This window comes from Sylvia atricapilla, chromosome 20 (assembly GCF_009819655.1).
Source record: "Sylvia atricapilla isolate bSylAtr1 chromosome 20, bSylAtr1.pri, whole genome shotgun sequence".
In the NCBI taxonomy this organism is placed as follows: Eukaryota; Metazoa; Chordata; class Aves; order Passeriformes; family Sylviidae; genus Sylvia; species Sylvia atricapilla.
Window position 1 is genome coordinate 4893157 of NC_089159.1, and position 24937 is coordinate 4918093.

Genomic DNA, 24937 nt, shown 5'->3' on the forward strand with positions numbered 1-24937 from the left:
CTGTCAAGGAAAGTATTGCACCATTTTTGCAATATATTTTTTAAAAGCCTCTCCCTGTGCATACACTGCTGCAAAAGCAATGCAGCTTGCATCATTCATTTAATTTTTTTGCGGACATGATAAACTTCAGCAAATTGAGAAAAGCAGCAGAAACTGTGCTTTGATTTTGTAGAATAATTCATTTAGGTTTGGGTGGGATTGCATTCAAGATCAGCCTCAAGGCAGCACATCTGTGACTGGAGTGGGACCACCTTACTCCAGGGACGAGTCTGAGGTACAGTTTGGGATGGTGTCCCAAGGGCAAATGATCCTAAAACAGAATAACAACATGCTTTCTGTCTTTGCTTGCAGCTTTGTTTCTTGTGTCTCTCTGGGCACTGAGTTCTCCCTTCCATGAGAAGCTCATGGGGGTATTTTTGATTCTCAAGGTTACCCACCCACCTTCATGCTGTAGCTCCTCTCCCTTCCCAATAACAGCACTTGTTTTTCTTGCTCCCGCCTCTCTTCCTGCAATTTATTTACATTTTCACCACAGTTGGGTCCAGACTTGTGTTGCAGAAATATTACCTGTGGTACCAGCCACTGGAGTTCATCCATAAAGGAAGGAATAGGAATGTTGTAGTTGTCCAGCTGGGTGTTTCTTTGCCACAGCACCAGGAGATCCTCCTTGCTCCTGCTGCTGCCCCCGTGGCTGTCAGCAGGATTCCCATCAGTCAAGGCAGCCTTTCCACACTGTCCCAGCAGGGCTGGCAGCTCTCTGTGTCACGTCGGGGTTTGTCTGCCCGTGCCTGGCCACGTCTGCCCTGTGCTGTCACCTCTCTGTCGTTCCTGTGCTGTCTGTCGTGCTTGGAGTGTCCCAGGTTTTGTGTGCCTGCAATCCCTGCATGGAGATGCTTCTTCCAAGGCTTCCACCCTCAGCTGGGGATATGTGCTGAGGATCTCCCCTGGCTTTTTGTACCACCTTTGGGCTCTGGCTGCTGCAGTCTGGGGTGGCTGCTGCCCTAATTCTCAGCCCCCTTGGGCTGTGCCTCTATGGACCAGCTATTCCCTTGTTTAAACTATTTCTCCAATGTTTGCATTGGGGCACGGCACAGGGACAACCATGACCTTGCTTCAGAGTCCTGAGTCTTCCTCTGTTCCTCTGGATTTCTTTTTTTTTTTTTTTTCCTTTCTTTCCAGTTTTTGCCCAGCAGGAAAATACCACTGCAGGAGCCCTGCCTGCCCACCCTAAAGCAGGGCAGGAACTCTCAAGGGCAGGGGAACAATTGTTCTGTATCAGTCCCGTGCACCAGCCTGGGTTAGGAGGCAATTCCTCTCTCCTTTGCAGGAGTAAAGAGGCACGACCTGGAGGGAGCAGGATCGGGTTCTCCCTTTGCCGTATTCAGCGGCAGCTCTCACTCGGTGATCTCTCTATTTTTAACATGGCCCCGGGGCAGGGCTGGCTCCCTGTTTCAGTGGAGAGGAAGCTCTCGGGGGGACTTTGTGACCGTGAGAGATGGAGCAGTGTTGGGTTTGAGCATGTGACGGAAGAAAGTGGTGCCGTGCCAGAGCCCTCCCGGGCAGAGGGAGGGCGGCAGAAAGCGCTCAGATACCTGGAAGTCTTTCTGGACAGCACCGGGGTGGGTGCAGCTGCAGAGAAAACATCCTTCCACATCCTTCTACATCCTCCCACATCCTTCTCCGTCCTCCGACATCCTCCCACTGCCTGGCTCTGGGATGTGGGGATGAGCAATCCCAGGTGGTTGTACCTGTGCTGGGCAGGGGGGTGGAGGTGTTCCTCCTGCCTTTCACAATGTGCTTTCTTTTCTTTTCCTGCCTTCAGGCAAACAAACAGAAGGCCTTGGAGTTTCCCCGCTGTTGTAGATTCCTTATCTTTTAAATCTTATTGCATCAACTTCTAAGACAGCTTTCTCAATGCTCCCTCAAGCTGCGATCAAATTCAGCAGGGCCACGGGGGATATTTTTCTGATTGACTGACAGGTTCTCTACAGCCCTCTCAAAGCAGTTTCAGTAATTAAAATTGACTGGCTGGATTTGGAGAGAATTTCTCTGAATCCCTGTGTGTCCAGCTGGGAACTTGCTTTCTGCCCAGAGATGTGACAGCCGTGAGTTCTAGGGAAAAAAAAAAAAAAAATCTGTATTTTAACTTTGCCTATTCTCGTTTTACCTCTGCATGAACAATATTTAATGTAGAACAACGAATGTATCTCAGTTATTGTCCAGCTGTGTGAGAGAAACTGGATAAACTTGCTCAGTTTTATGCTTCCTGATGATTTCAGACTGATTTCTTGCAAGGCAGCTCAAGTCCTCCAGCATCCTCTATGGGTTAACTTGGGTTCTGCCTTTTTGAAAAAAAGCTTGGTCAGATATCATCGTTCTCCTTTTGCAATGCACAAGGAGATAACAATTAGATGCACTTCCTTTTAATGAGGGTCTGGGTCTTGGCATGTGTTTTACAAGAAGGTTAAGGAGACAAGGAACTCCTATAACAGGAATACAATTAAAGTTTGTCTTCTGTTAATAATACCAGCTTAGTGGACAAAATTACTTTTAAGAGGCCATCTTCATACTTTTCTCAGATTTCTATGGTACTTGACAGTAAATTATTAATGTTTTGTAACATTGCAAAACAGGATTTTCTGGCTTTTTTTTTTTCTGGTTTTCTGGCTTTTTAGGAAAGAATGTAGATAAAGTTTTAAGGGGTAATACTGAACAGATGGGTGTGCAATTGCATTTAGATCTAAAGATTATGCCCAAGAGGCTGTTTAACAGGTGAAAAATGTCAAAAGACTGGCACAGCAATGCCTGTGTAGTGACTAGATTAAGTTTTAGACTTCAAAAACAGCAAGAAAAATCCCTTACTTTTTGGCTCAGTATTTAATTATTTGCATTTTTTCACATTTAAGATATCAGCTAGGACGAGCTGGAACCTTCTGGCAAGAACAGCAGCTTCCTGTATAGTTCAATCAAGGCAGAAAAATTCAGCCAGCAAATGCAGAGCAGAAGATGAACTAACACTGTGTAAGTTATTGTGGCAGTCTGATTCATCAGAATCCATCATCTGCTTTCACTGTGGAGAGAATGGAGCACACAGAAAGTGTTTTAGCAGCCTGAGAGCACAATATAAATGTAAAAGGGAGCGTTGGAAACTAGGGCCAAGCATTAATGGCAACACTGACTGCTGCAGAGTGGTGAGCAGAGAGCAGATCCATGGAGAAGCTTGGAACTGAAGGCTGAGGAGGATCCACGTGCAGTATTTGCTCTCTCTGTGACAGCCTGTGCTGGGTTTCCTCCCTCTGTGTCTGTGCCTGGCTCCTCCTTCTGCTTGGACAAAGCCCCTCTGCTCCAGCAGCAGCTCCAGGTGCTGTCCTGGGGATATCCCACTCCCAACTGAGCCCTGTGGACACCAGGCTGCAGAAAAGCTGAGGAACTGCTGCTCTCAGAGCACTGCCTGCTTTTGGGAGTGAGCAGTCACAGAACGGGTTGGGTTGGAAGGGACTTTAATGATCATCCAGTTCCTACCCTGCCACGGGCAGGGACACCTTCCACTAGGCCAGGTTGCTCCAACCTGGCCTTGGACACTCCCAGGGATCCAGGGACAGTCACAGATTCTCTGGGCAACCCGTACCAGGGCCTCCCCACTCTCACAGGGAAGAAATACTTCCAAATATCTAACCTAGATCTACCCTCTTCCAGTTGCAGCCTATGAGGAATTTCCTGGGACAGAGCTCGCTGTGAGCAGGTGTGTCCAGCCTGTTGTGTGTCTGTGTTTGCAGTGAAGAGGTTCCATCAGAGGTCATGTGCTGTGGCTGCTGGAACTGCTGCTGGAGCTCCTTGGGGACGCTGACCAGCCCACCTGGATGGAGGTTTGGAGTTTGGGACTGCCCATGGGAGCCCTGCTGGAATTGGCACTAAACTGAACCTGGCTTGTTGCAGCCCACAGAGGGCTCTGGTTGTATCTGTTGGTTTAAACTGATGAAAAAAATATCCTGATTGACCCATCTGATTCCTGGTAGCTGTCCTGGGTGAAGAGCTCCCTCCCCTGCAGAAAAGCAGAGGGCAGTGCCTGTGGCAAGAGCAGAAAATCCTGTGCAAATCCGAGGGAGCACTTCTGGGGCAGAACACAGCAGTGCAGGGACACTGAAATCTGTCCTTTTTCCTCACCAACCAGAGGCAGGCAGCAGTGCCTGCTGGTGGCAAGGTGGTGTTTTCCTGCTGCAGGTGAGGCTGTGCTGAAGGGTTATCATGGCACCACCGTGCTTATTAAAGGATCACACTTCTTCCACAGCACAACTTCGTTTTCAAGAGCACAGAAGTTTGTTCAGAGCAGACAGATGGCCTCAGATCAGCTTCTGCTGGAAATGACTACTTGAATCTTAGGTACAAGGCATGATTCAAACCTGACTGCTGGAGGTGCCAGGAAAATAAATGATAGCTGCCAGGGTTGCAGTCTGTTGCCCACCTAATTCCCAAAATCGGACTCTCGCTACTGAGAGCTGACAGCAGGGTTCAGGGATGACAAATGATCAGAAAATAACACAGCCTGTGCAGGCCTTTGGTCTGATCTCTGTCCAAGCCCAAAGAGTCAGCACTGGCCCTCTGCAAATGCTGCTCCTTTGGTCCCAGAAGATACAGGTCACACACAGAATTTATGACTAATCCTCATTGTTACAGCATGAATCTTCAGCAAAGGATAATTACTTTAATTAGTTCTCAGTGTTTTGTACTGTCTGTGTAAAGATACCTGTTTACCTTCCCCTGAGACCTGGTCTCTACAGGACCTGTCTGGGGTTGGTGAGGGGATAGTTGTACCCCCAGGGCTCAGTGCAACATTCAAACCAGTCTGACTGTATCAAGTATGAGCCAGGAGAGCTTAAAATTGTGTCAGACCTTAGGCTGAAACTGTGTGGCTGTTTGATACTGTTTAATGTTTCTAACTTTCTTGGTTTCATTTAAGTGTTTAGGAACTGGTTGTTTGGTTTTTTTGTTGCAACACAGGTAATGGCTGCAACCGCTCATTTCTGACTTTGACCTAAAAGCTCCCATTTCCCAGCAGGTTTCGAAGCTCACTCCTTTAACTTGTTTGTTAAATTTTCATTTTATTGAGTTTATCTCTGCACACACACGGTTCCATACACCCACCTCAGAAATAAACCAACTCATACAAATCCCACACCTCTCTTTACGCCTCTCCCAACAAAATGCAACCTCTCGGTCACACGGGTCTCCCTTGAAAGGAAAGCGCGATTTGTAGCAGTTCTTTGCCCAGTTCCTCGTGCCTCCCCCCGGCGCTGAACTCCGCAGAGAGCTCCCTGAAGGTGATGCAGACGCGGCGGTGCTCGATGTGCCTGCGGTGGATGCCGTGCTTCCACTTGTACCGGGCATCCCCGTGCAGCACCACCAGCGACCTCTGGGGCAAGAGGATGGCCACACTCACTTCCTTCCCCGGAACCAGCCTCGGCGACAAAAAGCAATCGGTTCCTTCTTCTCCTGAATTTGTGCACGCTGATGTCTGCGTGAAAGATGCAGGAGGACTTAATTCCTCCATAGTGGAAATGGGAAATAATTGGATGGTGTCCTCTGAATCGCAGGACATGGAGAGCACAGTTTTTGAGAGCAGGTTCAGGCTGACCAGGCGCTCCCCCCAGAGCCACCAGTCATCAAAGTGGGGGTCGATGGCAGAGCCTCTCTCTGGTCTGTAGTCCAGGTTACACTGTTCCACAGGTAAGAAACCACTGAGCACAGCACAGGCCTTCATCTGTGCCACAATCTTCCTGCTGAAACTTGGCAAGCCAGTAAAGCTGCCAGCTTTCAGCCTTTGTTTCTTGAAGTTCACTTTGGGTCCATAGTCCTGTTTGGAAAAGAAGAGGGAGGAAAAAAGCTAGTGTGAAGGGAAAATCTAGGACAAGTCTTTTTGGAGAGGCTGTTCCTGCAGAGTTCTGTTCTCATCTCTTCCAGTGACCTGGTTGCCAGGTTGCAAAAGGACTCAGTGAATCTACATTAATCTCTCTGGATTTATAAAGTAAAACCAAATCTGAACACTCTCTTCTTTCCCTTGGAGATTGTGTAAAGTTTAATGCTTGAACACACACCATCAAATACTGTTTGTTGGAACTATCATGTATTTTTGCAAGAAGTTGATTTAATTACAGGTAATTCTTGCCATTGATTTCAGGAAAAGCTTTCAAAGGAAACACTTATTGGAATGTCTCAATATTTTCAGTTTTAACTGGAAACAGCTTTCCATTTCCAGAGGGATCTAAGATCAGATGTGTTTTTTAAGTCCAACCTGTTTCTTTCGGCCAGACTGTGATGGTTTCCAGTCATCTTGATCCATCAGTTCCACTATCTCACACTCTTCATCTTCACTAATGAACTCCTCCACCAGGAACACCCCTGGAAAGGGAAATGCCCAGCCAGCAAATTCCGAGTGCTCGTTTCCTTTAGCTAGGCCTGTTGCTGGACAGTAAGTGAAATTATCTTCTCCCTGTGGAAATATCAACGGAAAAGAAAAAAAGCAATAACACATTTCCTTTATTTACCCCTGCAAGCTTGGTATTGCAGCATGAAAACTGTACAGTATTCTTGCAGAGAAGAGATTCTTGCAGAGAAGAGAAATGTTACAGCTGCTTTTGGGGAACATCTATTCCCTGCTCTTTTTTTTTTTTTTCCCAGCTGCAGCATCACTGTGCTGCTTGCTTGAAGCCACTTGTCTTTCCTATTGATGTCTTTATCCTGGAAATGCAGGGAAAAAGCGATGATCCCCAGGGCCACGGGTATAAGGAGATTAATGGTGGGTATCGCTGCAGAGATACGGTTTGTCACAGCAATAAATGTTGGACGAGGAAAGTTGATGAAAATCGCGCAGGCCACAAGGCTAAGCTGTAACAAACGAATGTAACTGTAACACGTGAGGCTCAGGTGAGCTCCGGCTCACCGGTATGGAGGTGAACAATTCACGATACGCGGGCGGCCGTGCGATGTGTCCCCGCCGTGCGATGTGACCCCGGGCTCCCGGCCCCGCTCCGGTGCGGGGTCCCGCCGCCGCCCCGCCCCGAGGGGCCCCGGCCGGCGCCCCCCGGCTCCTCCCGCCGCCCCGCCCCGCCGCCCGCCCCCTCCCCGGTACCTGCGGGGGCGGAGCAGCCGGCGCGGGCCCCTCGCAGAGCAGGCAGGAGCGGATCCCCTTGCAGCCGCAGCCCGGCCCTCCGCCGCCGCCCGCCGCCTGCATCCCGCCGGCCGCGCCGAGGACGCAACCTTCTCCCCCCCCACACCCCGCTCCCGCTCCTCCTCCCGCCCTTCCTTCCTCCCCGGCTCCTCTTCCTCCTCCCCGGCCGCTTCCAGGTGAGGGCAGCGGGGCTGTGCGCAGGCCGCGCGGCCGGGCCGCGGGGGTGGAGGGGGGGGTGCGGGCGGACTCGCGCTCCCAGCAGCCCCCGCGGCGCGCCCGGGCCCGGCGCCGCTGTTCGGCGCCGCGGGGGACGCTGGGAGTTGTAGGCGCGGCGCACGCCCCGCGGGGGCGCCTCAGGCCGTGGCCGGCGGCGGGCCCCCGCGGAGCTCGGTGTCCGGAGGCGGCGGTGACGGGCGAGGCCTCGGGCCGGGGCCGCACCTGCCCCGCCCCGCCCGGTCTGGCCCTGCCCACGGGCGGAGCCGCGGCCTCCGCCCGCAGCCGGTGGTACCCCGCGGGCCGGAGGCCTCCGCGGCGTGTGCGGACGGCCCGCCATCCGTGGCCTTGTCACCGCCGAGGCACCGCGCATCGCGTCCCGGGGCAGCGCCGGCCCTGCCAGCGCCGCAGGGCAGCTCCGAGCAAACACCGTCAGGTCAGGGGGATGCCCGGCTGTGGGGCTGCATCCCCAGAGCTGCCGTGGGGCAGGAGGGGTCGGTTCCCAGTGAAAGATCCCCGGGGTTCGGCAGCCCCCGGGGGAAGCGACTGTACCCTCTGCGATGCTGCGGGGATGGGACATGCCGTGTGTGGCCTTCCCTGCAGCTCCCGCAGTGCCACAGCTGTGTCTGTGGTGTCAGTGTGCCAAAGAGAGGGCAGCGGGAGCACCCACAGTCACTGGAGTCACGTTTTTATTATAGGCACCGGACCTGAGGGAGGTTTGTTTGATCAGCCTGACCGTGTGGTTTGGCTCCCAGCGAGGGCTCTGTCGACTGAAGGATCAAATCCCAAACAGCTGCTGTTCAAACTGGTTTTCAGTTCAGCTCTTTGTGCTTGTATTTCAGTGTGTACAATATTGCTGTGCCCCATTGCTCATCACACAATGCTGCAGGTGCTGTTGGTATGTGGGGCTGCTGAAACCAAACCCAAGGAGAGCTCAGTGCCCCGTGTGCTCCTCACGATGTGCTGGAGTGGCATTTAGGCAGCGTTGATCTAACACAGAAAGACAGGAGCGAGCCTGGCCTTGGAGCTCTGTTCTCTTTTACTTCCCTCTCTTAGAATCTGTGTCAGGAAGAGTGGGAAGCCCTGAACCAGTCAATTCATGGAGCTCTTTTGGCCCTGTCAGCATTGTTATTCCAAATATCAGCATATCCCTCTGTGTGTGCCTATACTGAAACATCAGTTAATCACCAACAAGACAGAGAACGCTGTTGAAGTTTTTTTTCCTTTCATGAGGAAACAATGTCCTTGATTGGTATGTGTTTAAATTTCTGCTGATTGATTCAGTTTTCCAAAATTTTGGGGAATTTAGAAGTTGTCAGCCGAGAGTCTGTCCAGCTGCTCAGGCCAGTGAGCGCAGTGTCACTTTCTTGGGAGGAAAACATTCACAGCAGGTGTGTTGACTCTTACTGCTGCTTTTTGTTTGAAGTAGTGTTGGAACTCCTGGAGCAGAGCCCAGGAGAGGCACAAACAGGTACCTGTGATGCTGTCCTGGTCCTGAGTGCCATCACTCATGGACAGCTTTCACCTGCAGCAAGTCTGTCACTCCAACAGCCACGGGATGTGTCCCTGTTGTTTTGGAGAGGGATTGGATCAGTGTGCTGGGAGCCTGTGCCCAATCTAATAGTAATCTCTGCTATGTTCATTTCAACCAAATGGAAAAGGTGACTTCCTACAGCAGCAAAATCAGTAGATAACCTCTTTTTTTTCCTCTCTTGGAGCTGTTGAAAACATTTCCTCTTAATCCCATTTGTTTTATCAGGAAGATAACCAGGAGACATCCTACAGCTGACTGTTTAGTGATTCCAGCAGAGAGGTGGAGATTAAAAATGTCAAAAATTACTACAGAACTTCTTTTGGAGAGAGCAGTTCCAAGATCTACGAGGCTCCGAAAGATCGAGACGCTGAAGTAAGTGCAGACAGGCCTTGGAAAATTCCAGATTCATTTCACCTGGCAGTGTCTTTTTGTCTGTCTGTCTTTCTTCCCCTAAACATTTTCTACTTAAAAAAAGAGAATTTCAAAGCACAGAGCTGAGAGGGCATTCCCAGTGCAGGATCAGTGAGCAATGGTGGCACTGCATTCACCTTTTTTTGCAATTTCTGTTGTATATTTGCTGCTATTCTGTCTGTGAAACTGTTCAAGGCTGGATCCTGATTTCCTAACCCCAAGGTTATCATCTACCCCCAAAGCTCTTGCATCTTTGCTAGCAATTGCCTAATGTGAATAAGAGAATCTTCCAGCATGGATTTCAGAGGTTTTTTAAAGTATTTTTGGCATTATTTCTCTTCCATTTTCCTTTCTCTCCGTCATGTTCCATCTCTTCTAAATCCAGTTATCCTACTGCCTCAAACATTGCAGAGGGAGAGAATAAACTCTGAATCACTTAAAAACCACTAAGAACAGTTCTGCCACTCAGATCCTTAACAGAGGAACTTGCAAATATGTGTCTTTCCAGATGTTTAACACAGTGGAATTCTGCTGTTCCAGAGCTGCCCAATCCAAGTGGCTCAGCTGGCCAGTTTCTAGCTGCCTCTTTTGTTGTTTTTGTTGCTGATGTCAAGGGGTTTGGGTTTCACATGTACTCTTAAAGTTATTTTTTTCAGTTTGCCTTGTGCTAAAGTAATTATTTTTAGTGAGAAACTCACTTTTTTTCTCTGAGGAGTATCAGCTGCAGTAATCTGGGAAACAGAGTGGTGGAGAGATGTTTGAAGCTGTGGATTTTTGGAGCATGGCTTCCTCCATGCAGCTTCATACTGTGATGCTGATGGGTTATATTTCAGAAGGTCTATTTGGGGAACACTGTTGAGTTTTTTCCCCAAAAGGACACCATAGTCACAGCTCTGCACCCAACTGGATTGTCCTCAACTTTCCTTACCAGCTCTGGCTGGCTGGTTACACTTCTGAGATGGCAAGTGAGGGAGAAAGGATGTTGCTTTCTGGATTTATTTGTCTCATTTATTCACACTTCACTAATATCCAGAAGCCTATTGTTTTTAACTAGTCATTAGAGACAGAGATTCTGATTGTTAAAGGAACTCAAGCTTGTGCCCTCAAGAGATGTTGGCAGCCAGGACAGGAATCTCCCTTTGGAGCTCAGCTAAATGATCTAACCAAATATAAATGACCCTGCTTATAATATGCAGTTTTCACTTTCTTACAAAGAAGGGATATTTCTTTTCCCCTCACCTGTATTGTACCACTTCCTCTTTCAGGACAGAGTTCTTCTGTTTTGGTGGCAGTGTTGGGATTTTGTTAAGTGAATTTCTACATTTACCCTTGGAAGCTTTAGCAGCAAATCTCACTGTAAAAGAAATGGAAAAATCACTTTTTTTGTCAAGTTAGTTCTTTGAAAACAGCCAAATTATTTAGGGATACACTCTGCACTTGGCCCGAACTGTGAAATAATGAATGTAGTGCATTCTATGGACAGGATAGACTGAGGGTGTAGTGTCTTGAATTGCCACAGCTTGTGTTGTTGAATCAACATTGCACAGGAATAAAATACCAAACCTTTTAGAAGTGGAGTAATTTTTTCTATAAAAAAAGAACTTTTCTGGTAGTTTACTGCTTCCAGCCAGCTCAGTTACCCCTAGGAGAATATCTGAATTACAGGTTAATTGTACTTTGGCAGGCCTGAGTCTCTGGTGGTGGCTGTCAGCTCAGACACATCAGCTATTCCTCAGTGTGCTCACAATCCAGACTGCTGCCACCAGAAAAAACAGGTTTGGTCTGTTGTCCCCAGTGAGTTGTGCTGGACTGAGGTGCCACCAGATGGGACTGTCTATGCTATGAAATCAGCATTTGCTCTTCCAGTGAGCTGCAGAGAGTTCATGGGTTGGTTTTTGTCGTTGTTGTTGTTTTCAGCCTGTCCAAGCTGCAATTGAAGACTGGAGATTTAGACCCGCGCTTGTTTTCCCGCCTGAGGCACCTGCAGAAACTTGATCTCTCGGATAATTTACTGGACAAATTTCCCAACAGCCTCACCCTGCCCGATCTGCGGGTCCTGAACTGCAACAATAACAAGCTGGAAGATGTAACTGCTCTGAAACAGTTCCCTCTGCTCGAGGAGCTGACCTATGAGAACAATGTGTACTTGACAGTGAGTTACCCCCTTCCTGCATTAAACAGAGAGGCAAACAAACAGCACTTGTGCAAACTTCTTATATATTGTTCTTGGGCAGCGAGTGCTAGGGCATTTGAGAAAGCAGCCAGCCTTTGTGTGATATTTAACTACTTCCTGCCACTATTTCTCAATCTGCAGAAGTGACTTGCCCAGAACCTCTCAGATATTAAAATCTTTGTTGAACTCTTGATTCTCTAGGCCAAAGTCTTGTCTTAGGTAGCTTATCAGGTACAGTACCTTATGCTCATGCTAGTGTAAAATACAGTAATGACTGCAGAGGTGTCCTTATAGAAACACAGAATCTCAGAATGGTTTGGATTGGAAGGGACCTTAATGCTCATCTTGTTCCACTCCCTCCCATGGTCAAGGACACCTTGCATTAGACTGGGTTGCTCAGAATCCCATCCAATCTGGTCTTAAACACTCCCAGAGATGGGGCAGCTACAGCTTCTCTGGGAAACCTGTGCCAGTGCATCACCACCCTCATAGTAAAGAGGTTTTTCCTAATATCTAATGCTAGTTTTATTTCCTAATATCTGTGTTAGTTTTAGTACTCTCTAGAAAAGCAGACTGAGTCCTCAGATGAGGGTTTAAACTTGGTGATTATTCTGGTTTAGGTTTTGACTTCTCCCAAGAGGATCTGCTGACTGTGCAAGTCAAACATCCAAAACTGATTTTACTTGTGCTGTGAACTGGCATCAGCCACTCACCATCCTCACATGCTTATTTGCTGTTGCACACTGGCAGTGTGTGTGTGACTGTATGGTGAACTGTCTGAATTAAAATGCATCTGACCCTAGGAGTTCTGCTGGAATTCCTTGACTGAAGGCAGGACAGGCCTTCCCCTGCGTTAGAGTTCAGGGATATGAGCAGAGCTCCCAGCCTTGCACTCAGGCCCAGCAGATGAGCAGTTACACAGCCCCCACCTTGTGCTGGATGTTTGCACTGCCTGAGAGCTGGGCAGCTTTGTCTGCAGTTTAAGATCCCAACTCATTGACAACATCAATTCACACCTAAAATGTGAGATTCAAGTTGAAAATCCTGAGGAGATTTTATGAAATGGCTTTTTCTTACTAAATATATCCTTCTCATATAGGCTGCATTTTAATCAAGGACTAAATGTAAAGCGAGTACCACATATACAAATTGTATAACTCCAATGTTTTCTCTTTCCAGCTCAATGATGACTACAAAGTAATCTTTCTTTTGCAAAATCTTCGTCTGCTCAATGGCAAAGACATAACCAAACTGGCCAACCATGTGAGGCGTGTCAACAGCCGTAAGCTCACCAGCAAGGTAAGGTGTGGGGTATTTCCTTAACCTCTAAACACCTCAGAAATAACTAAATCCTGTGCTCAGACAGAGCTGCAAACAAGCTTCTGGTGGTTTGCAATATCTGGGTATGATCTGAGCCCAGCCTGCAGAGTGGGCCACCCAGGAAATGTCTTACTGTTGCTTTCTCTGGTCACTGCTGGCATCTGCTCTTCTTGTTTTGTGCAGCCAATTTGCCTTTGGTTTAAGTGACAGGAGCAGGGCCAACCAGGTCTGTGTCTGATCCTGTAGTTTTTCAGGTCACTCTGATCATCCTTCAGGAAGAGGAGAAGCCTGGTGCTGCCCGAACAGCTGCAAACAGCTCCCCATCTAATTTAAGTTACTGTCCAGGCCTCAGGAATGGGGAGCACAAAACCAAGCTCAGGATAATCTTGCTTTTTCCAGTACACACCAGGAACAAGGATTTGTTCTTTCTCCTTCAGCTGTGAATGTTTAGAACTCTATTTTCACTCATTTTTCTACACAATTTAGCTCCTGACAGATTGGCCCCACAAGGCATCGTGGTGATCTTGAGCAAAATTATCATTCAATTATGAAAAAGGTTTGGTTGGCTGGTTGTTTTTGTGTATTACTGCTCTTACCATTTGTATTCTAGTTAATTGATCTTCTTAATTCCATCTGTGTAACAGTGGGGGAAAAACCAAATACTGAAAACTGGGTTGAATTGTGCTGAGTGTTGTCTGTGTAAAACCTGTGAATGTCAAAGGGTCTCTGTGAGGGCTGCTCAGCCTCCTGTCCCAGACCACTGATCGTGGTTGGCTGTTTAATGAGACACCAAACTCTCCCCTGTGCTGTTCTTTTGGTGGTGTCTGTGCCTTGAAGCCTTTCCCTGATGTTGTTTGCACCTGCCTGCCCAGTTCTTAGTCCTGTGTCTCAATGTAAAAATGTCTGTTGGGTCTAAATGCTGATGGATGTGTTACTGCCCACCAGAAACTCCGATAGGAAACTGTGTTGGCAGGTGAGCATCCTGTAGGTGACCAGCCTTTTGGAGTCCAGCTATCTCTCTAAATGGGTCCATGCTGGCAGTGTCTGCTCAAGCACACTCACTCCAGCTTGGTACAGAGGACTTTCTCATTAACTGAAGTGGTCATTTGAACATGAATAAATGAATTAAAATGGTGCCATGACATAGGATGCAGCACTCAGGACTGGCCACTTCTTAAATGCTTTCACAAGTTCTCTTGTGCTTTTCTGTTGAATAAACTCAGTCTTTCTGCCTAGGTTACTGCTCACTGGGAAAAATTCTTCCGTGACCAGCTCCCTGAGAAATACACACCTGAGCAGGTGAAGTCCATCAAGAAAAAGTTCCTGAAGTCAGTACAGACCAATGTGGTGTATGGGCCCAGCTCACTCAGCGAGTTCACCCGCTGGCGGGTAGGTCACATCCCACTCACCCTCCTCTTCTCCAGGCAAGGACCCTGCTCCTGCTTCTGCATGGACTGGATTAAAACACTCCAGGGATTTGGGTGCTCTTGCTCACAAGTGGTATCACTTTTTCTTCACTGTTTCGTTAAGCAGTTACAGAAGAACCAGGGGCTAAACATGCAGCAAGTTGAAATAACTGTCATTAAACATTGTTTTTTAATTCATAAGCAGTAATGATACTTGTACTAGTTAACCAGACTGCGGTATCCCTAATGCTTAATTATTTGCAAATTAGTTTAATGGCAACCTTTAGTCTTGATGAAAGAGAAAAGATAATGACAGTAGTCGGTCCTAGCGGGGAAAGACACCATTTAGTTTGTAATGTTTGTTTTATTTGTGTGTTCATACACAAAATTGAGACTTCCATCTCTCCTTTGTCCTGTTTTATTGCTGTGCTGTTGTTTCTACAGCTGTGTACTCTGAATGCCCATGACCAAGTGAAGTTCTTGGGTCATGTAATGTCAGCTGGGGACTGCTCCACCACTTATGAATTTCACAGAGAATAGTGGGAGCAGACATTAAAACTCAGCAAAGCAGCTCTTGTGCCATGACATAACAGAGCTTGTCATGCTGTGGTTTCTTTGTCTTCTTTTTTCTTTTTTAACATATCCACGTATTTTCTTCTCAGGTGAAAATGATTGCAGAAGAGTTTTTGGCACACTCACTAGGTCTGGAGTTAAACTCTGATAGTGAACCAGAGGAAAAGACAGATGAGAATGAGGAAGAAAGCACAGAAAGCCCCAGGGAAGCTGCAGAAGATGTGGCTCAGGTAGGTGATTTTTCCAGTTACATTAGCAATGTTCTTTCTGTTTTCTGGGAATTCAGCAGCTCTTGTCAGTTCACATTTATGACCCTTTGGTAACCACAGGGGCAGTCTCAGGCTCCAGCCTATATCCAACAGCTCAGGCTTCTTCTTTACAGCCAGACTGAAGCTTTCCCAGAAATGCGAAGGTCGAGCTGCTCCCTCAGAGAGTTTCTATTCTCATAGGGGACCAAAAACATTTCATGAGTGCAGTCCTACTCAGTCCACCTCTCCTCTAGACAGGGATATTTTAATTAGAGACCTGAGCTGATGCCTGGCCAGACTCTGCTGGTGTTTGCCTGCTTGGAAATGGCTGCAGACTGCACCCCTGTGGTCCATAGGCCAGATTTGTTTTTCCACAGCATATATAAATTGCAAATAACTGAGACAGGGGAAGGGAGCTGAAAAGGAGGCTGGCTGCATGGTTTTCATTAGCTTCTGCCTCTAGGAGCCTGGCAGCTCTGGGCTGTCTGATTCCTGGAACCAGTCTGTAACTGTGGGAGGGTACTTGCATTTGAATAATTAATATCTTTGACTTGCAAATTATCTGCACATCTTGGGGAAGCTAAAAACCTGCAGAACCTGACAACATGACAACATACCTTATAGGTCACAGTAACACCCAGCAAGAGGAAAAGAAATCATTCAAAATCAAGCCCTGGAAACAAGAGGTCCAAGACCCAGGCAAACACCAAGGAGGAGGCTGCAGTTAATCCCAAAAAATCCAGTCATATGGAGGATGACCCAGCTCCTGATAAACCAAGAACATCAAACCAACCAGCCAAGGAGGCAACAACCCCTGAGCAGGGAGCTGAAGGGACACAGAAGAATGGAGAGGAGCTGCCCAAGGGGCAAAGCAACAGAAGATCCAGCCAGATGACAGGGGAACAGAAAAGCCAGGAGCAGGACAACAGCATGGTTGCCTTGACCCCTGTGAAGAATTCCAAGCGCAAGGTACGTCCCTCAGGCCCCTGGGACTGGCTTTGGGCCTCTTGGTTTATAATGGGAGGAGCTGCCTTCAGGTTTCTTCAGAGCTCTGCACAGCTTGGAGCTCCTAGTTGGCCAAATATATTGTGGGTTTTGGTTTGGCATTTTGTTTTTGTTTTTTGTTTGGTTTTTTTTTGTCATTGTTTTAAATCTCTCAGAGGCATCAAGGCAGAGAAGGCAACTCCCAAGGACACCACAGTGGATCCCCTCTGGGGGATGGATGGACCAGCACTCCAAGGTGGTACACTGGAAGCCTATGCTTAGAAATGGGACTGGCAAGCCTTGCTCTCAGCTCAAACCAGTGGCTGCATGGGGAAAGGTGTTTCCCCCTCAGCTCAGGCCAGTGGGAATCTAAAGGGTTTTTCATGTTTCTCTGCTGTAGGAAATGGGGTTCACTGCTTGGGTCTACTGGGCACACCTTTGCTAAACAGTTCCCTGCTGCTTTAGGAGTCTTGAGCATTGTGGCACCTCAGTCTCTCCTGTTCCCTGTAGCGCAGAAGGGAGAAAAAAATACTTGAATTTAACTCGGATTGCTGTGTTCAGTAGAGGGTTCTGTCAAGGCAGTTGCAGGCAAACCGTGTCAGGGGAATGAATTTTCTAAATGTGGATGGTTTATTGTAGGAGGATGTCAGTGCAGAGCCATTGCATTTTCTTCAGTGTCACAGTAAAGGCAACAGCCGCGAGGATTTTAAAACGCAGCTCTGGTCCTGTGTCTTCGAGCCAGTGCTAGACTCTGGAGCCAGGAAAGGTGAGCTCTTAAAGAGGTTTGCAGGATTCCCAGAACCACCTGGCTCTGGAATCCCAGCGGACTCCATGCCTTAGACCCCTGCTCCTTCAAGCCGTAGTCTCCGTTGTCAGGAAGAGACTTGCTTACATATTTCTCCTTTGACTTTGAAAACAGGAGACTGGGACAGCACCAGGCAGTGATAAGCTGCAGTCTTCATGTGTTATCCCTGAACCTGGGAACTTCTCACTCATCATTTTCCTCTTTCAGATCCCATTGTGAGCTCCTCCAGAACCGTGGCAACCTGTGGAGGGGAATCTGTCTGTCTGATTGATTGTGAGACAGGGACGGTGCTGAAAAAGTATAAAGTGGCTACAGAGGTGGGTGGCAAGTGGGAAGGGTAAGCATTGAATGGGAATACCACAACCTGTAATAATTACACACATTCATAATACATATTACAAAGAGGTCTGAAAACGTTAGTGTGGACAAATGTTAAGATAAAAATAGATAATAAACATTGCTTGCTTATCCTTTTAGCCTGGTTTGGGTTTATTTTTTATTAGTTTAGGAGATTAGCCTGCCAGTCCTCAAACAAGTGTGTCTGGCTGCTGAGCCTGCTTGACAGCACAGAAGAATAAACATCCTCTTTCTGTAGTTTACGCTCTTCTGAGAGCTGTTTTGAGTTTTGATGCTCCATCTTAAATAGTCGTGTCATTTCACCTGAGTAGCACTTGTGACAGTTGTCTTTCCTCTGAGCTAACAGCCACCGCCCTGCTGGCTGTTCTCTGTCACCCCAGTCCTGTTTTCCCTCTGTCCCAGGAGTTCTTCAGCGTTGCATGGACTACCCTGACGATGGTGATCAGCGACAGCCGCAAGAAAGCTCACAACATCCTGGCAGCTGCAGGGAGGAGAGGGATTGTCAAACTGATCCACGTGGCAGCCGACTTCTGCTACGGAGAGATAAAGGCTCACAAAAAGCCCATTGCTACTGTCTGCTTCAGCCCAACCCAAGAGACCCACCTGTTCAGTAAGTCTGCTTCAGAATCCCTGGTTTTAGTTCTGCTGTGGAAAAGTCAGGCCTTCCTTAACAAGGGGAGTTGTCACCAGGGCAGGCAGGGACACAGAAACAAAAGGCACGGGCAGGCATTAGGGAGAGAACATTGTTACAGTTTGTTTGAGCCAGAACCTGGCTCTTTAGCTGAGGTGCAGCAGCTCCTGTTTCACCCTTGGTGGCTCTCAGGGTGGCTGTCGCACACACATTAGCCACAAACAAGCCCAGTCATGGATCTGTTCCACAGGGATGAGTAAGAAGAATGGCAGAGCAGGCAGCTGGGAGCCAGGCAGTGGCAGGGCACTCCTCCAGCACAGCAGCCTATTATGGGCTGTTTGGTTTCATTTTATCCAACAATGAGCTTAATTGATTTTGATTTTTTTAAAATGTGAGTTCTATGCCTTGTCAGAGATTTCTATTCTGGTCCTGATGTCAAGCAGAGTTTTGCCACATACAGGAGAGCCCACAGAGGCTGTGGCTCATGGACTGGTAATGAACCATCATGTTACAAATTGCAACTGCATTGTCAGGCTGTACAGTGAGCTGGTATAGAGCCATTCAAGCCACACCTGCACCCCACAGCACATTGTTTCTCTTGCCTAAAATTACCCACATCCTGGAGTGGTTAGAGTGCTACATGGACCATTAAAAATGCTTTTTTTTTTTTTTTTTTAAGAATAGGGGGTATTTTTCAAGAAGCAACTTAGAGATGCCAAAAGCAGAGGCAAAGAAAAGGAGAAAGAGGGTGGTGGAAGGGAGAAGGAGGTTGGAGCCACATAATGATGTGGACAGCCAGACTTGTTATATTTCATAGAAAAATTTAGAGTAATTAAGGGAGATTCTTTGCATCCTTTTTGAGGAGGGGACACCAACAAACTCTGAGTTTGAGGGCCGCCATCTGATGAGGGTCCAGGTTACTCAGAGTAATCTATTAGAACTGTTTCTGTTTCCAGTGTATCAGCTTGGTGACTGTTTCTCACCCTTTGTCAGTGCCTAACTTCCTCAATGGGAGCTGTTGTGGATGTGAACACAGTAAGCCATGGATATGTGGAATGAGGTGGTGTCTCACTGAGAGTAGAGGCTGGAGCTCATCTTTTAGTTTCCACTAAAAGCCCTGACCAGAAATGAGCTCCAAGGGCTACTAAAGACCTTGTGAAGCCACAGCTCAGTAATGGACATCAGGAAACAAGCTTTGTTTTATCTGCCCCTGTTAGAGCACAGGATAAGAGCACAAAGTACTGACTGTGTCACACATGCAATGACTTGGGAAATGCCGGGCCAGGAGCCTCGGGGACTGCTGCTGTGCCTTAATGAGCTCTCTGGAGCCTTAGAGGGTGACTGTGACTCAGGCAGAGTTGCCAGCTAGCACAAGAGCCAGATGAGCAGCAGTGTCACTACCTGCTTCTCTTCTGTGTCCCACAGCTGCATCCTATGACAAGCGAATTGCACTCTGGGATATTGGGATTCCAGACTGTGACTACAATTTCAAAGCAAGGTAAAGGTTCAAAAACCAGATGTGGCCAGTCCAAGAGCCTGTAGTTATCACAGCACCACTTAACTGCTTGTTCTCTGCTGTTTTTTAGCCAGCTGCTGGTGCTGGAAACAGCCTCCATCCCCCTACGGATTGCCCTGGTCCCCACCTGCCCGGAGCAGTACCTGCTGGCAGGCTGTGAAAATGGCTGCTTTGCCTGGAACATAAAACTGGATAAGGGACAAAAAAGCAGGTGAGAACCACAAGATGGGGGGTGTGCATTTGCTTTCCATAACAAGAAGGGCTAGTCCTAGCAAAGGGTTGATTTCTGAGGAGGTCTGAGCAAATGCAGCACGTCCTACCAAACTTAAATCATCCTCCCCTTCCCAGAGTGACCAAAAAAATAAAAAAAATAAAAATAAGAAGTATGATGTTCAAGGACTGTTCAGAGCTTGTATTAAAGCTGCAGTCTGCAGGTGTTGCAGGTTGCTTAGCAGCAAGGCTGGCAGGAGTAATCCAATACCCCAAAACTTAAGGGTGTGTCATCTCCAGGTAGTGTAACGGAATGTAAATTTTTGGAACAATTTCCAGTCTCGCAGTGAGGCCTCCCCTGCTCCTGGTACGTGAGGTAACTCAGGAAACTGGCACCCTGTGGGAGCTCAGGACAAAATTATGAGGAGGAAGCAAGTAAAGTCATGCCCTGCTGACAAATATCCTGATGCCTGTAAAAGAGATGAGTGAAACAGCAATCTCATGAGCAAACTGGCTTCTGCTGTATTCATAAACCCAGGTGACTTGAAGTGTAAATTCAAGTGGGAATTCACCTGAGCTTGGCAAGAGACTCACTAACACACAGATTTCCTTCTGGGCTCTGCAGCTGGGTGCCCTTTCACTGCTGGCCGTTCAGGACTTGGCTCATTTCACCATTCCCCCTGCTCTAGGCCTTTTGAAGCCATATTCCAGTTTCCTGATGAGGAAAGCGTGACAACATCTCACAGGGTTGATGGTTTGGCTTTTCTCAATGATGATGTCGTTGGTGAGTATAAACACAACAGCACAATCCCAAAAACAGTGGGGCACCTCAGCATGTGCAGGGTGCAGCCAGCATGACAAGCAGAGGGGCTGAAAGGGGTCTTGGAGCCTCTTGAGCTTTGGGGGGGCTGCACAGGATGGAGTTATCTCCCAGAGTCACTTGTCTTTCCCAAAAATGTGGCCTAGAGGGCAAACCCATGCTTGGTAGGACTGGAAATCAGATGGACACATCCCTGAGAGCACACCTGGCCAAGCAGTGCCAGTGTGGAAGGGAAGAGTCCCTTTCTGCTCAAGGGCTGGTGGGAGCAGTCTTTTATTTCAGGGGAACTGGGTGTTTCACATCAAAGGCAGGCTCTTTCTGAATAGCTTATGCTTGTTCTGCAGCTCAGGAACATAAGCACAGCACTGAAAATCTCTCTGCAACCTCCAATTATCCTAAAATAAAGTAAAGCAGGTGGAAACAATTGCTGCTGGATCAGATCCCATGGCTTGAAATCCATATTCTGGGTGGATTACCTCTGTCTCCATGCACTTTTCTTCCCAGTAGCTGCCACAGCCTCTCCCTTCCTTTCTTCCCTAGTTTCCAAGAGCTCCAAACCAGGATGCATATACTTGTGGAGCTGGAGCAGGTCTTTTGATGCCAAGGGAAAAGGATGCCAGCGGACAATGTCTGCAGTTATTCTGGCTGAGCTGGAGTGGTCCACAACAGACATGTCCTACCTGACACTCAGCACCTGCCCAGGTAGGAGCACTCATTTCCTGAGTAATGCTTTGCCTTTGATCCATGGGAGCAGGCTGGAGCTGGAGGCAGAGGCCTGGATTTATTGCAGAGAGCTCTGCTCTCCCCTCTGCAGTGCAGCTCCAGCACTGCGCAGCCTCAGCCCAGCACCAGCTGGGTGGAAATAACACCAGTGATAAATAATTACAGCTGCACCATCTGCCTGACAAGGGGGGACAGTCGAGGCTGGGGGGTCTTTCTGGCACAGGTTTTCAAAGCACAGAGCTCAGGGCTGGGCCCTGTGGAGCCACTGGGATGCAGAGTGCATCTGTGGGCAGGGGTGTCACACACTGGCAGCTGGGTTTAGAGACTGACAAGAAACAAACCAACCTGATCTGGTCGGCACTTCCCAAAACCAGTCTAAAAAAAGTCAGGAGAAATCCCAAAGCACATAGAACTAGCTTTTCTACACTAAGGACAGCTGGTTTATCTTCAAATGAATTATTTCAGAGCAAGGTAGATTGGTATTTTTATGCCAGCAAGGGAATTTTGCTGAAATATGGCAGCCTGCATTAGGAACCTGCAGCTCTCCTAGAGCTCTGCTTTACAGCACAGCAGACTCTGAGCCCCACACTCATTTCCCAGCTTTTTCTTCTGCTCTCACAGCAAGAGAATACGTGTTCTGTGGGGATGAGAAGGGCAGTGTGTGGATGTACAACCTCTCCAGCCACACCACGGCCTGGGGCTCTGCCAAGGGGAAGCGCTCGGAGCGGAGGATCTCTCCCACACAGGTAGGTCTGAGCTCTTCTCTGGGCCTCCCTTCCAGCCCAGGGCAGCTGATCCCAATCTCCTGAGCAGGCTTATCCCAGAACATGCCTTGTGTTTCCACACCTGACCCTCACTAACAATTCAAAGCAGTCTCCAGAGTGTGGCCAAGGCCAGTCGCTGGGGACAGGAAGGAGGAGCTGCAAAGCAAATCTGTCACCCCCTGCAGCTCTTCCTACAGGAGCCCTAAAAAATGGTGGTTAGACTGAGGAGCACAAAAGCACAGGTGTGCAGGCACCACATCCCCCAGGGAGGGAAGCCAGAGGGAACACTCCCTGGCAGGAAAGGGCTCACTGTTTCCCTATGCTCACTCACCCATCTTCTGCCCAATATTTTCCCCTGGAGACAGTGTGGGCAGTTCCCTTGCCTGTCCCTCTGAAAGGATGATCACAAACACTCCAGTGGTTCTCACCCACTGGTCTGGAGCTACATTAGACTGAGGTATGAAGTGACCCAGGGTTCCATTATTTCCTGAATGGGAAATAATTCAGGTTCCATTATAATCTGAAAGGGTTATTCAGGTATTGGAAGAGGCTGCCATCCCTGGGGGTGGCACTCAGGGCTCTGCTCTGGGTGACAAGGTTGGACTTGATGCTCTGGGAGGTCTTTTCCAGCCTCCACAGTTCTGAGATTCCTCAGGTTTTGTGGAAGTGCATTGCTAAGCCACCAACCAGTTCCTTTGGGACTGAGATGAGAGTTTGTTTTCACAAGTCCTTGTGCACTAAACCCTGACCGTTTAGGAGTATCACACAGCTCCAGCAGCCCCTCAGAAAAAGGAAGAGCCTCTCCCTCGGGCTCCCCACGTCCCCCTCAGACACTCCAGCAGCCCCTCTGCTCTCCCCACAGATCCTCAAGTGGCCGGAGCTCCGGGTGAACGGGGAGCAGCCTCGCGAAATCCTGGTGAACAACGTGGTGGCAGACCCTGCCTTCACCTACCTTGTTGTGCTGACCAGTGTGAACATAACAGCAATCTGGAAGAAGCCCTAGTCCCCTGTGCCACAGCAACACTCCCGTGCTTTCACCTAGTGCAGTATTAGTGACTGTTACCCATGTGCCCATGAACGTTTTCTAGACCAGCTTTACGTGCAAGATGGAGTAAAAAAACCACAAAAAACAAACAAAAAAAACCCCCAAAAAAGCCCAAAAAATAAAACAAAAACAAGGTAAGAGTTTGTTAAACTCATCAGTTCATTGTAAACATCCGGTTTCTTTTAACTGTAAGTTTTCACAGTTTGTGCATTTGTTTTATAGAAATGACACTTAATAAAACAAAATACCAGTTCAGCTGGCAGTGCTTGGACTTTTTTTTGCAGGAATAGTAGACTTCATGTACAGCTGTCACTGAGCAGCTTCTCATGCTGGAATTGTACCCACAACAACCTCCCCAACCACCCAGGACAAATATTTGCCTTCAGGCTCCAATTAGAAAACTAAAAATCACTTTAATGACTTCTCCACCAAATGCAACATGACATTTATCCTCTTGGCAGAGTGCCTGCTAGGAAAAAAAAAAAAAAAAAAAACAAAACAAAAAACCCCAAAAAAACAAACAAAACAAAACAAAAAAACAAACTCAAAATATTGCTGCTGCTGCTGCTGTCAGAAATTAAACAGAAGTTGGACAATGGGGAAAATATTTGCCATTAATAGAGGTTTAAATATTTCATGCAGTAACAAACACATAATTCTGCCTCAGAAGTAACAGCCTGCTCCAAAGGGGCTGTTTTACTCAATTCCTTCTTGTTTGTCCTTAATTGCAACCTGCAAAGCAAAAACAAAAATACACATGCTAAGACAAGAGTTGTTACTGAGCTGGATGTTTCATCATTCCTGACTCTTCTGTGAATCACAACAAGCCACAGTGGAAATCTCTACAGCAACCAGAAAAATAATACTGAAATTAAAACTTATTTACAAATTTGGTGCCCTGGTGCCTTTTCCCAGCACGTCAGAGGTACTATCTCAGTCACAGGCTCACTGATTTTGTCTGAGTAATGTTTTGGGCAGATTAAACCTCAGAATTCAGGGGCTAAATCAATAAACAAACTGGCCAGAAGGGATGAGAAGTAAAGATACTAGAGTTTTGTCAGGAGAAGTAAAAAAATAAAATAAAAAATCCAAATGCACTCAAGGGCAGCCAGGCTCTGCCATGCTTTGCCAGCTGCTGAACAACACAAGGAGGGTGGCTTGAATTAATTCATAAACCTAAAACCCAGCAGCTTTGAGACACATAACCCCATCCCTTTGATGATTTATAACAAGCCCAAATAGTTTTAAGGGAAACAAAAATAACCTTACCCTGAACCTCTCTTCCAGGAGGGAGAGTTCACTGATCAGGTCCGTGATGGCATTGGTGAAAGCCTCCTGGGGGCTGTAATCTGGGGTGGTTTGGACACGGATGATAATTTTATGTTCCAGGGGATGTGGCACTTTATACCCTGCAAACAACACTTGCGGGTCTTTGAGCAACTGCCTGGAACGGGAATAAAAAAATCCCCCAAAATAGTGAAATGAAAGGCGGAAAAGCCCCAAACCTCCCCCGAAACCTCCTCCCCGCTTGAACTTACGACTTGATGATGTTCCCCAGCGTGTGATCCTCCTTGTTGATGGTGAACAAGCAGGCGTTGGGCACCTTGGTGTCCTTGTTGATGGTGATCCTGGGGGATTAAGGGATACAGGGATGTTACCGACCCGCGCGGGCCAGGGAACAGCGGGGAACTGAGGGGAAAGGCCCGCGCTCCCCCTCCCAGCTCCCCGCCGTCTGGTTAGGGTTTAAGTAGTCGCTCCCCGGGTATCTTCTCACTTTTTCTCGCCCTCGAAGAGCAGGAAGGACTCGAAGGCCGGAGGCGCGTTCATCCCGCCGTTGCTATGGCGGCCGCCCCTTCACTTCCTATACGTCACTTCCGCCCGCTCTGTGCCTCTGGCGCCCCCACAGCGACCCCTGGCGGGCGGGAGGACTACTGCAGGCAAGGCCCCAGCGGGACCGGTGACGCACAGAGCCACCCGTGCGGCCATCGGCGGTGGCAGGAGGAGAACGCACACACCAGTGACACCACCAGCGGTGTCCC

The 24937-nt window shown here is 48.1% G+C and overlaps 3 protein-coding genes and 1 long non-coding RNA gene across 5 annotated transcripts; 2 read left to right on the top strand and 2 right to left on the bottom strand.

The window, feature by feature from the left end:
• Positions 1-1168: 1168 nt before the first annotated feature.
• Positions 1169-5173, top strand: LOC136370028 (uncharacterized). The gene is made up of 2 exons (XR_010745111.1): positions 1169-3361; positions 3697-5173. It is a non-coding gene; the product is annotated as an uncharacterized lncRNA (long non-coding RNA).
• ALKBH4 (alkB homolog 4, lysine demethylase) lies at positions 5080-7261 on the bottom strand. The gene is made up of 3 exons (XM_066333212.1): positions 7127-7261; positions 6290-6487; positions 5080-5851 (listed from the first exon to the last, which is right to left on the bottom strand). The coding sequence occupies exons 1-3, from the start codon at positions 7226-7228 to the stop codon at positions 5216-5218; spliced, it is 936 nt and encodes a 311-aa protein (XP_066189309.1). The 5' UTR covers positions 7229-7261; the 3' UTR covers positions 5080-5215.
• On the top strand, positions 6901-23153 carry LRWD1 (leucine rich repeats and WD repeat domain containing 1). Of its 2 annotated transcripts, none has more exons than XM_066333207.1 (16): positions 6901-6921; positions 9138-9284; positions 11241-11475; positions 12676-12795; positions 14053-14205; positions 14885-15025; positions 15668-16012; positions 16667-16793; positions 17040-17149; positions 17592-17799; positions 19246-19318; positions 19407-19547; positions 20236-20330; positions 20907-21068; positions 21711-21835; positions 22716-23153. In XM_066333207.1, exons 2-16 carry the CDS (start codon positions 9205-9207, stop codon positions 22854-22856), a joined length of 2256 nt encoding a protein of 751 aa, XP_066189304.1. In that variant the 5' UTR covers positions 6901-6921; positions 9138-9204; the 3' UTR covers positions 22857-23153. The 2 variants fall into 2 exon arrangements, with proteins under 2 accessions (XP_066189304.1, XP_066189305.1); XM_066333208.1 differs by lacking the exon at positions 6901-6921 and adding an exon at positions 7287-7341.
• On the bottom strand, positions 23039-24785 carry POLR2J (RNA polymerase II subunit J). Its single transcript, XM_066333218.1, has 5 exons — positions 24673-24785; positions 24437-24526; positions 24168-24342; positions 23417-23630; positions 23039-23367 (listed from the first exon to the last, which is right to left on the bottom strand). The coding sequence occupies exons 1-4, from the start codon at positions 24723-24725 to the stop codon at positions 23595-23597; spliced, it is 354 nt and encodes a 117-aa protein (XP_066189315.1). The 5' UTR covers positions 24726-24785; the 3' UTR covers positions 23039-23367; positions 23417-23594.
• Between the last annotated feature and the right edge of the window lie 152 nt (positions 24786-24937).